Source organism: Octopus bimaculoides, chromosome 11 (genome assembly GCF_046866305.1).
Source record: "Octopus bimaculoides isolate indiv1 chromosome 11, ASM4686630v1, whole genome shotgun sequence".
NCBI classification, from domain to species: Eukaryota; Metazoa; Mollusca; class Cephalopoda; order Octopoda; family Octopodidae; genus Octopus; species Octopus bimaculoides.
Genome location: NC_142938.1, coordinates 49,027,448 through 49,040,327, shown reverse-complemented (window position 1 = coordinate 49,040,327; position 12,880 = coordinate 49,027,448). Strand labels below are relative to the sequence as shown.

At 35.2% G+C, this 12,880-nt stretch overlaps 1 protein-coding gene across 11 annotated transcripts in view; it reads left to right on the top strand.

Moving 5' to 3' along the window:
- Nucleotides 1-12,880, top strand: part of LOC106870835 (pleckstrin homology domain-containing family D member 1) — a 210,407-nt gene that overhangs the window by 184,014 nt on the left and 13,513 nt on the right. For 2 of the 11 annotated variants that reach the window (XM_014917061.3, XM_089359953.1), the window contains exons 14-15: nucleotides 4,870-4,938; nucleotides 11,233-11,283. The exons of 5 other annotated variants lie outside the window; for them this stretch is intronic. In XM_014917061.3, the coding sequence (XP_014772547.1) occupies nucleotides 4,870-4,938; nucleotides 11,233-11,276 (113 nt within the window). In that variant the 3' untranslated portion in view covers nucleotides 11,277-11,283. The remainder of the gene's footprint in view (nucleotides 1-4,869; nucleotides 4,939-11,232; nucleotides 11,284-12,880) is intronic. 4 more of the 11 variants (XM_014917064.3, XM_089359954.1, XM_014917058.3 and 1 more) reach the window with 2 other exon arrangements.

The window sequence follows — 12,880 nt, the reverse complement described above, 5'->3', positions numbered from 1 at the left end:
TACGTATACATATATATGTATAATGTCTACTTTTCCATGCTTGCATTCGATAATCTAAGCCTGAAGGAGATGGGTTTCTGTTAGAGGCCTGCAAATCTTTAAGCTGCCTGGAGATGAGTCAAACTATACTAAATAACACATAGTGTGTGTGTGAGACAGAAATTAAGATAAACACAGTATTATATATCAGTCACAATGTATGTTTCACCATTATGGTTGCTTGGAAACCTGCATTTGGGTATATATGTATATATATATTTATATGTATATATATATATATATATATTTGTGTGTGTGTGTGTGTGTGTGTATCGAACAGTGAGAATGAACACTGCATTTGGTGGACAAATATTCTTTATTTGTGTAGTGACGATGCATTGTTAATCCACAACTTGATTGTGTGTGTGTATAAAGACATGTCAAGCTAAGTAAAAGTATGGTTGCCCTTGCATAGAGGCTCATCCCCTGCAACCCTCTCCAGCTGGGCATCCCTAATCTTGCGGGCTCATAGGCACTGGTGCCCACATAAAAAGCACCTGTGCTGGTGCTGCATAAAAGCATCCAGTACATTCTGCAAAGTGGTTGATGTTAAGAAATAGCATCCAGCTGTAGAAACCATGCCAAGTCAGACAGGGAACCTAAACAGCCCTTCAGCTTGTCAGCTCCTATTAAAACCATCCAACCCATCCCTGCATAGAAAGCAGACGTTAAAGGATGATGATGATATATATATATATATAGACATATACATAGGCACAGGAGTGGCTGTGTGGTACGTAGCTTGCTTACCAACCACATGGTTCTGGGTTCAGTCCCACTGGTGACACCTTGGGCAAGTGTCTTCTACTATAGCCTCAGGCCAACCAAAGCCTTGTGAGTGGATTTGGTAGATGGAAATTGAAAGAAGCCCGTCGTATATATGTATGTATATATATATATATATATATATATATGTATATGTATATATATGTATATGTGTGTATATGTTTGTGTGTCTGTGTTTGTCCCCCAACATCGCTTGACAACCGATGCTGGTGTGTTTACGTCCCCATAATCTAGCGGTTCGGCAAAAGAGACCGATAGAATAAGTACCAGGCTTACAATGAATAAGTCCTGGGGTTGATTTCTTCGACTAAAGTCGGTGCTCCAGCATGGCAACAGTCAAATGACTGAAACAAATAAAAAGAGTAATATATGTGTGTGTATATATATATATATATATATATATATATATATATATATATTCAGTTCAATACAATAAATATTGATTTTATTCAAAAGCTGGATAAGCAATAAATAGATAACATACCAAATCACTAGTTTCCTTATAACGAATCTACTCAGATTTTCCGCTGTTTTTCATTTCCAGAGTTTCATTTTATTTATCTTCCCTGTCTGTCTGGATTTATCAATTCAATTCCACCACCATGACTGTATCTACAAACTTCATCATAAATCTTTTTGTGTCCCATTTTTGTGTTTGCTATCTTTTTTTTTATTAATTACTAACCCCACTATTTTTTCACTAATCCTTTTTCTTTAGGCTATATTTAATTTTTGTTTGTTTTGTAAATTTATTTTTTGGCATCCCTTTCCAACCACTAACCTGATCCCTCTGCTTCCTGTAGGTTCTACTTCATCCTCGGATCTAATCCCACCAACTTCTTTATTACTTTGACACCCCTCTCACTGTATGTTGCCAAGGTACAGTACCAGCTATATCCCCTGGAAACAATTATAGAATGGAGAGAAGGGGAAATGTAATAGTAATTGATATAGATCACGTTTACCTCAGCATTTTTTCTTACCTTTTCTGTTTCAATTTTTATAAAAGTTAGCATAATTCCTCATTTCTTCATTCTTTGCCATTTAAAAAAAAAAAGTTCCATTCAGTTACACAGCCACTGTTTTCTCACAGTTTTAATGGTGTCCATATAGACAGTAGTGCTGTAGCATGGCCTTGGCTGTACTTGCTAAAACAAGCTAAAGAACATGCACGAAAATGTTATGATGTGAAAGCCAATGTTTTCTCATAGTTTTAATGGTATGTATGTATGTATGTATGTATGTATGTATATATATATATATATATTTATATATATATATACACATATATATATTGATGATAGTGCTCTAGCTTGGCCTTAGCTGTGCTTGGTTAAAACAAGCTAAAGAACCTATGCAAGAATGTTATGATGTAACCTTTTTTTATATTTTGTTAGATGCCTTTGCATCATGATGTAAAGGTATCTAATACATACGCACACACACACACATACACCCTATAAATTTGGCACTGAGGACAACATAGATATATAAACACTACAGTACAGGTCATATATAATGGCTTCTGATTTTGGTACAATTTTGAGGAGAGTGAGGGGTAGTCAATTCTGTTGACCTCAGTATATAGACTGGTACCGTAGTTTATTGACATCAAAAGGATGAAAGGATTTGAACTCAAAATGCACCAAGTCAAAACAAACACCTCAGGATATTTCTGCCAACATGTGTGTGTGTGCATATATATATTTTTATTTATTTATTTATTTATTTATTTATGTGTTTCAGCCAAGTGGCTGCGGTCATGCTTAGTTTGACGCCCAGGAAAAATGGAAAAGTTTTAATGTTTCAAGCCTATGCTCTTCGACAGAGAGGAATAAGAGGAACTAGAGTGAGAATGAAAACAAACATGTAGAGTTCAGCAGTCCAGCATGGCGAGTAGTTTGTAAAAATATATCATATATATATAGGCGTAGGAGTGGCTGTGTGGTAAGTAGCTTGCTTACCAACCACATGGTTCTGGGTTCAGTCCCACTGCGTGGCACCTTGGGCAAGTGTCTTCTACTATAGCCTCTGGCCGACTAAAGCCTTGTGAGTGGATTTGATAGACGGAAACTGAAAGAAGCTCGTCATATATATGTGTGTGTATATATATATATATATATATATATATATATATATATATATGTGTGTGTGTGTGTGTGTGTTTGTCCCCCCAACATCGCTTGACAACCGATGCTGGTTTGTTTACGTCCCCCGTAAGTTAGCGGTTCAGCAAAAGAGACCGACAGAATAAGTACTGGGCTTACAAAGAATAAGTCCTGGGGTCGATTTGCTCGACTGAAGGTGGTGCTCCAGCATGGCTGCAGTCAAATGACTGAAATGAGTAAAAGAGTATATGTATGTATGTATGTAAATCAATATTTAAGTATTTAGGTATGTTCCTAGTAGTACGCCAATAAAGCATGTTCACTACTTATGGCTACCTGGCATTATCCACAATAATTATACAATTGTGTAATTGCTTCTGCACCAAGGGATGCTAGTTGTTAAGTTTTCCACCCATGAGGGATCGATGCAAGATGTGTCGAAACAATTGTTGTGAGCAATAAAATTTCCCGTGTATTCCATTTTCCATTTCTATCCCTTGTTTTATATATATAGTGGTTAGGCCGTTGCACTCACGATCTGTAGATTGTGGGTTCAATTCCCTGACTGGGTGGTGCATTGTGTTCTTGAGCAAAACACTTCATTTCACATTGCACCTGTCCCCCTTTGATCAGGGGAAATGTTAGCCTGCTCACCTGGCCAGCAGGGTGGCATCATTTGAAGGCTTAAACAATGCAAAAGTGCATTGTGACCAACGATGTATAACAACACCTGACAGTCTGATCGGTCACATGATCATGTGTGATATATATAATGTATGATATACAATACTCTATAATATTTGTTTACCAATGTACTGAAACAATGTATCTTTGACTAAGTTTGTAACTTAACATACACACATTTATTTATTTACAAACATGTCTACTCTGATATCATACAAATAAACATAAAATAGAATGAAGTAATGATAATAATGATAATTATGGGTTCAAATGTTGATGCAAGGTCAGCAAAATTTAGTGGGTGGGATTAGTTGATTACATTGACCCAATTACTTGACTGGTACTGTATTTAGCAACCTCCAAAAGGATGAAGTAAAGCTGACTTCAATGGGGTTTGAACTCAGAAGTTAAAGAGCCAGAAGATATGCCACTTCACATTTTGTAACATACTAGCAATTTTGCCAACTCACCACCTTAATTATAATAATCCTTTCTATTATAGGTACAAGGCCAGAACTTCTGGGGAAGGGGGCTAGATGATTACATCAACCCTAGTACTCAATTGGTGTTTATTTTATCTAGGATGAAAGGCAAAGTCAGTCTCAATGGAATTTGAACCCAGAACATAAGGAAACAAAAGAAATGCCACTAAGCATTTTGTCTGGCATGCTAATGATTCTACCAACTTGACACTTAATTCTAATAGTAATAATGGTTTCAAATTTTGACACAAAGACAGCAACTTTAGAGCTGGGGACTAAGTTGATTATATTGTTCCTGGAGCTCAGTTGGTACTTATTTTATTGAGCCTGAAAGGATAAAAGGCAAAATCGACCTCAGCTTAATATGAACTCAGAACATGAAGAATTAGAAGAAATGCCACCCAGCATTTTGTCCAATGCACTGACAATTCTACCAAGCTTGCCATCCTAGTAATAAAAATAGTTGTGATAGTTTATGACTCCTCCTTTGTCTGATATTAGTTATCAACATTGTTCTCGCTTTATCCCTCTCCCTCTCCCTCTCTCCCTCCCTCTCTCTCTCCCTCTCCCCCCTCTCTCTCTCTCTCCCTCTCTCAATCCTAAAACATTACATCCTCTTTCTTCATTACACAACATACAAACATATCCCAAATCAAGACCTTTCCTGTATAATTTTAATATTTAGTTTAATTTTAAGTTTAGTTGTCTAATAACTCTTCAGGCAATAAACTCCAGTGAGCAGGTATAGTTATTTACCAAAAATTTTTCAGGTGATGTTCCACTGAAAATGTATAGGAAGTCTCAACCAGTTTTCTCTAAGAATGTATATGAATCTCCAGGTAATATTTTTGTGAGCAAGTATAAGTTAACTACTAACAAATACTCAGGTGATAATTTTGTAAGCAGGTATAGTTATTTACTAACAAATTTTCAGGAGATATTCCTGTAAACAACTATCTAAATCTTCAGGTAATATTTCTGTAAGAAATTAATTGTCAGGTGATAATTCTGTGAACTGGTATATTAATACTCAGATAACATTTCTATGAGAACACATAGCTATCTTCTAAAATTAAATCTCAGGTGATACTTCTATGAACAGGTATGTTAATTCTCAGGTAACATTTCTGTGAGAAGACATAACCATATACTAATTAATCCTCGAGTGATGCTTTTATAAACAGGTTTATTAATTCTCAGGTGATACATCTGTGAGCAGGTAGTATCAAAAGATTCTTGGACTAGTTATATTTAATAAAAAATAGCTTATTTACCTAAGTCTTGATATAATTTCCTCCAAAATAGTCGCATTGTACAGCAATAAACCAGTCCCAACATTCCTGCCACTTTTGAAATTCAGTGTCTTGGTAATTTTCCATGAGTCAGGGACCGTCTGTGATTCACTCTGGATCTTGACAATGGTGTTAAAAATGCAACCTTTGAGCTGCATTTTCATCTTGGAGAAGAGATGGAAGTCTGCAGGTGCTAAATCTGGCAAATGGGGCAGGTGCGGAAGTGATACCAGGTTGTTTTCGGTGAGAAACCCACAAGTGAGGAGAGCGCAGTGAAAGGATGCAATGTCATATTGAAGACTCCAATTTTTCGCACTCCACAGATCTGATCACTTTCGCCAAATATCCTCCCTCAAACACTTCAAGACATCACTGTAGAACTCTCAATTGACAGTCTGACTCTGGGGGACAAATTTTTGATGCACAATACCACGTTTCCAGGAGTGACACTTGTGGCAGATCTTCTAGATTGCTAATCATCTTCCAGGAATGTTCTTCCACTTTTGAAACCCCCATGCCACTCGAAATATTGCATATGACCCATTGCCGAAACATGCTCAATCTCTCTGTAGTAGACTCCCTAAGTTTAACACAAAATTTTGCATTGGCACTTTGTTCCTGTCCATGATAAAATCACAGACTACTGCATACATGTGATCACAAAAATACAAATTTCACAACTTGTTAAGTAAACACTGTGATGTCACTTAGCACACTGCCTCATAAACGTCACTGCTAGCTCTCACTGCACACACAACTATGTGCTGCCATCTGTTGGTGCATTACAGAACTAGTCCAGGAACTTTTTGATACCACCTTATATATGTATATTTAAATATTTGTTTTTATGAATGTAGTAGAGGAGACTGGCAAAATTGTTAGACCATTGGACAAAATGCCTTACAGTATTTTTTTCAGTTCTTTATGCTCATTCTGACTTCAAATCACCCCAAAGTCAAGGATTTCTTTTTCTTTCTTTTTTTTTTCTCTTTGGTTTTCTGAGTTTTTTTCTACCCGTTTGTGTTGACTAAAATAAAATACAGACCAGTTCATTGCAGGAAGGTTGGCAGAATTGTTGCATTATTGAATAAAATACTTTGTAAAATGTGTCAGAGAAGGAAGTCTCTAACTATGGTGTTAGACAAGGAAAGTGTGAAAGAACTCAAAATTTCTTCTTCTTGATCATTATGCCTTGGTCCCCAGATACTGAGAATCGTTACTTCATCACTGATTCTAAATTTGCCAGCTTCTGCACTTGTGCCAAGCTGTGTTAGCCCTTGCCTGTCTCTTGTATGTCTCAAGATTGGTAGTATGGAGTGGTGGAAAAGGGATATTCATTGCATAGCCAAATACTGTTTTGTTTTTTGTTTTGTTTTTAAGACAAAAATGTCCTCTTGACTAGGTTTGTTGGGGAAATGTGGTCCTAATTATACAAAAAAAATTTTTTTTATTGTTATTAAGGTAATGAGCTAGCAGAATCATGAATGCATTGGGCAAAATTTTGCCTTTCATCCTTTTGAAGTCGACAATAAGTACCAGTCGAGCACTGGGGTCGATGTAATCAACTTATCCCCTTCCCCTGAACTTGCTGGCCTTGTGCCAAAATTTGAAACCATTATTATTATCATCATCAAAGCAGCGAGCTGGCTGAGTCATTAGCATACCAGGCAAAATGCTTCTTGACATTTCGTCCATCCTTACATTCTTAGTTCAAATTCTGCCGAGGTTGACTTTGACTTTCACCCTTTCATGATCAATTAACTAAGTACCAGTTATGCACTGGGGTTGATGTAATCAACTTAATCCCTTTCCCCAAATTTCAGGCCTTGTTCCTTAGCATTTTGAGTCCAAGTTCTGCCAAGGTTGACTTTGCCTTTCATTCTTTCAGGGTTGATAAAATAAATACCAGTTGAACACTGGGGTCCATGTAATCGACTTACTCCTCTCCCCCCAAATTCCTGGCCTTGTGCCAAAATTTGAAGCTATTACTATTATTATTATTATTACTACTACTATTAAGTGAAAGAGCAGCACATGCTGTCAAAGTGACACTGGGCTACAAATATACAAATCCCAATATACCCATCATGGTTACCCATCTGATAAGAGTACACCATGCACATGCATCACAACCATATGTGCACAACATGCTGGTGGGGGCCCTGTTAGAATTTTCTTCAGGCTGTGTAAGCTCAGTCCCTGAATAAAAGTTATTTATGAATGAAAGACCCACGTTTTCAGAGTTGAATTATTGAAACCTCAAAGAGTTCTTCTGAACACATGGCTATAATGTTGCCCCACTACTCCTCCTTGTGATCAGAGATTATTTATTGCTTATATTGGGAGGATTATTAAAGCATCAGAAAAATTGCTTTGCAGTATTTGTTCTGGCTCCTTACATTCTAAGTTCAAATCCCTTGAGGTTAACATTGCCTTTCATCCTTTCAGGGTCAATAAAACAAAATTTCAGTTAAATATTGGGGTTGATGTAATTGACTAATCCCCTCTCACTAAGATTGCTGGCTTTACACCAAAATTTAAAACCAGTTTTATTATTTGTTCTGGCTCTTTACATTCTGAGTTCAAATCCTGCCAAGGACTTCTTTATCTTTCATCATTTCAGGGTCAATAAAATAGCAATTAAGTCCTGGGGATGAAATAATCAACTAACCCCCCTCTGTCCCAATTTTCTAGCTTTGTGCCCATGTTAGAAATCAATTATTTTTTTTTCACTGCTTTTGCAGATTCCCATGACCCTCTGTTGCTATCCAGTTTCATTATTATGAATCTGAATTGAGAGCTTGAGTCATGGTGAATCTTTCATTGACTGATTCCACAACCTAGGATGCAGTTACTCTCTTGATAGAACTTGATGAACTTGTCCGTTGATCTTCTAGGATTCCTCTATTCAGCATCAATGTAAGAAGCACTGCTGGCACAGTTGAGCTCTTCTGCGATCTCTTCACAATCTACCATACTGCAATCCCATGACTTTGCTATATCCTGGTATGGTGGCTGAATGGGGGCTATACCTTGCCAAAGGGCAACCCATAACTATGCTAAGCACAGTTGTCATTCCATGAGGCATATTTTCAAAATACCCACATACCCACCAGAAATCACTATTATTGGTACATAAAAGAGTGGAATATCTGGCAGGATCAGTAGAGCACCTGACCAAATGTCTTGAAGGATTTAGTTTCGTCTATTTAGTGTATTTCTAAGTTCAAACACTGCTGAGATTTATCTTAAATTTGTTATCTTTGGCCCCTGTAGTCATATAGTAAAGCCAAATAATTTTCGCACACACACACACACACACACACACACACACCTTGAACATTTTGGAGCAGCAACATGCCAAAGTTAGAAATCACTTGGTTTTTATTGAATATCTATTTCCTCAATATTTGAAATGCAAAACACTATGAATTAATGTTTTTCTTATTTTTATTTATTTATTTTATTATGTATTTAATAAATTATATTATTTAATATGAAGTCCCACTGCATAGTACTTCTCCTATAATAGCCTTGGGTCATCCTAAGCTTTGTGAATGGGTTTCGTTGGAGGAAACTAAAAGAAGCCCAGTGTGTGTGTGTGTTTGCGTGCGCGTGCATGTGAGTGAATGTGTATTTGTGGCTCCTTGTCTTTGCATTACAGTGAAAGATCTCTGGCTGAGGGGAAATATTACCTTGATTGGAAAAAGGTGCAGGTTGATGGCAGGAAGAGCAGCTGGCCTTAAAAAATATACCTCAACAAATTCCATCTGCATGGAAAAGTAGACATTATAAGGATGATGATCAATAAATGATAGACAGTATAAAATGAAAGGTCTTGTCTAAGGACCTGGAATGGTCTCATTTGGAGTGGTAGTGAAAGGTTTACAGGAGTCGTTAAAAAAAATGGACAAAAAGCAATATTTATAGTAATGAGTATCTGGTAAAGTTCATCCCATAGTATACTTACCATTGTGGACACAAATATTTTTTCACCAATATTTTCCAACCCTCTCAGTCTTGGATTTTCTTTTTAGTAACCCAGATCCAGACCAATTTGGTATTGAATTAAATATTTTGGTCTAGCTTCCATTCTATTGTTTCATCAAATTTATTAATTACTTACCATTTTAATTAATTGTCATAGCATTTAAAAAATGTTTCATAAATCTAAATAATATTTAATCTGCAATATTTCAGAATTACTAATTTAATATGTTTTAACTTTTTTTTATTTTCTTTGCTCAAATGCATGTTAACATGTATGTATGCTTTGAATAAGATTAAACTTTGTTTTCTTTTCTTTTTCTTTTTATTTTTTGGATTTTGTATAAAATGTCATCTATTTTAACTGACTGCTTTGAATTTTCAATATAATTTTAAAACATTCCTTTGATTAACAACAAAACAATTCTTTTAGGCAGAGGTTGGGGTTTGTTTCATGCAAAATATATAAAGTATTTTTGATGTTGTAATAATTGTTGTCAGTGTAATTTTTGTTATTGTTTTCATTCTCACCTTCCTCCAAAAAATACCTAACTGATCCCTGAATCTCTACAAAAGTGATGACCACATTTTGTTAATGTCAACCTAATGTTGTATATAAAAAGGATGATTTCATAGAGAAGAGAAATTTACAAATTAATGTATTAAGATAGAATATGGCTGTGATGTATTACAAAATATAAACATAGAAATCATGTACACTTGAAATTTAAACAAAATAATTAACTAACTCCTCTGTCCCAATTTTCTAGCTTTGTGCCTATGTTAGAGATCAATTTGTTTTTACTGCTTTTGCAGATTCCCATGACCCTTGAAATTTAAACAAAATATATGTTTGATAATTTGGTATCTCTGTCTTAATAAATAAATTCTCAAACAGTAGAAAAACTGAAAGGCTTTTATGTGTAAATTTATTTATTACTAATTTCAATCATATATATAGTTATTAGTGTAATACATAAAACATCATTTATTACTGGCTCATGTGCGGGCGACACATGAAATCTTTCGAGCAGGATCGTTGCCAGTGCCCCTGAACTGGCTCTTGTGTGGGGCCGTCGTATGATTTTCAATCTAGATCGCTGCCGGTGCCCCTGGACTGGCTCTTGTGCGGGTGACACATGAGGTTTTTCGAGTGAGATGAGCGTGGCCGTTGCCAGTACCGCCTGACTGGCCTTCGTGCGGGTGACACGTAAAAGCACCCACTACACTCTCTGAGTGGTTGGCGTTAGGAAGGGCATCCAGTTGTAGAAACTCTGCCAAATCAGATTGGAGCCTGATGTAGCCATCTGGTTTCACCAGTCCTCAGTCAAATCGTCCAACCCATGCTAGCATGGAAAGCGGACGTTAAACGACGATGACGTAACATAATATGTATTAAGTAATGAAATATATAAACAGGATTGCTTAGAAGTCATGGCATCATTAGATATGTATATACTAAATGGTAGCATTACCTATGGGCTATGCTATACAATACAATATATACATAAATAGATACATAGGCAGGTAGGTTTAGATCATGTCATTGTAGTAATCTGTAATAAGAAAGAATTCCAGATTACAAAGGATAAAGGAGATATAGATGTGTGTAGATGTATCTATGTATATATGGATACATATGCGTACATATAACATGCATTCATATATATATATATATATATATATATATATATATATATAAACTATACAACATGTATAAATATATTTTGTATAGTTTATATATGTAGTATATTATATAACATGTTTTATATATATATATATTATAGTATAGTATAGTATAAATATTATAAAATTCATGTGCACTTTGTAAAATAGGTTGTTAATTTTTTGCAGATAAAAGTTCATTAGCTTTCTGTGAAAAAGCTACTGATGTTTAGTTGGGAGGTAAATATTCAGATAATACAAATATCTTATTATAACAGAATTTTATTTTATAAAAAAAAACATGGTGAAGGGTTTATTGGTAAGGTTTTCATTAAAGCTTAACTTTGTGCGTGTTTTGCTTTTATGTTCACTCTCCCCTCACAACCTTTCTGCGTTAATACTCACTAAAATAACAATAGTTATAGTCATCATTAAACTCAGATTGTTCAAAGAATAGATTAGTATGTGTGTGTATGTATGTGTTTTGGTGTCCTGATGTTTCTAATAAAACTTTACTTGTTTGCCTATGTTCTCCAATAAATTCTGCTGAGTTATCCTTATTGTTTTAGTTTCTGGATAGTAGTTTGGTTCTTACTATACTTAGTAGTATTACTAGTTATGATATACAAAGTAAAAGCAGGAGAATTTATGCTAAACACAAGCCTAGATCATTTGTTTCCTACATATGTTTCACTATTGTGGTTGTCGAGAATCTCTGCATTGGATGTTCCTTGTGCAATCAGATGCTTAACCACAACAGATCATCAAGGGAGCACATTATTGCTTGATATAAATTTGTGTTTATCATAGTTTCTCCTATATTAAATCTAATAGTAGACATTGATAGAAAGCACATGGAAATAATTCATTTTACATAAATGTTATTTTTTATTCCCTTTCTATAGCTAACAGGTGAAGAAATTGACAAACACAAATTAATTTAATCTTCATGTATAAACAGGAATTTTTATTTGTATTGAGGAAGTGTTCCAAAATTTAGTGAAAAAAGGGAGAAAGGGGCAGAAAATCGATCTTTGCTGTGTTGTTTTTAGATTGGTATGCCTGATTCCTAGTTTGAAGAATATGCGTAAGAAAAAGGAAGAAGGAGAAGGAATTTCAAAGGTATGGTATAGGGATGTCTATCTGAATGCTTGCCGTAGAATAAATTCCATTAAAAGTTCCTGAGGTTTGCTAGCGGTGGCAGTGATGATCATCATTGTGGTTGAGTTGGTATTAAATTGGTTTGTATGTTATTAGATCATGTTGAAATGTGTATAAAAAATGGAAATCTTTAATGAATATACATAATGAAACATGAAGCTTTGCATTGCATTTTATGTTTCTTTTGAAAATAAACACTAAACATTAGAAGGCAATGCTCCAGCATGGTCTTGGCCGTGATGGTAAAGACAAAGTAAAAAACTAGAGAAAACAAACCTTATATATAAATTAAATATCAAAATTTATTAATATATGCCATATATCATATATAATTATATATTTTATACATTATATAATTTTATATATTGGAAAGTCCTTAAAAATGTGCTAAAATTTGTCAGCTGATAGCTCTTAATGCTGGTCTACCAGCTGGTAAGAAAGATTGCAAGGGAGCTTTCAAGTCCTGGGCACCCAACAAATAAGGATATATACATATATATAAAGAGAGAGAGATTGAGTAATAGAGTCCTTTCCTCCTTCATACTCTAGAGAGGCCTTTAACCAACAGGTTTTGGGATCTGATGAGATGCCATAAAGTTAAGCCCTTTATGGACCTGAAACCTAAGGTAATCCCATAAACCGGCCTTGTCTAACTTTAATATATATATAGTATTGG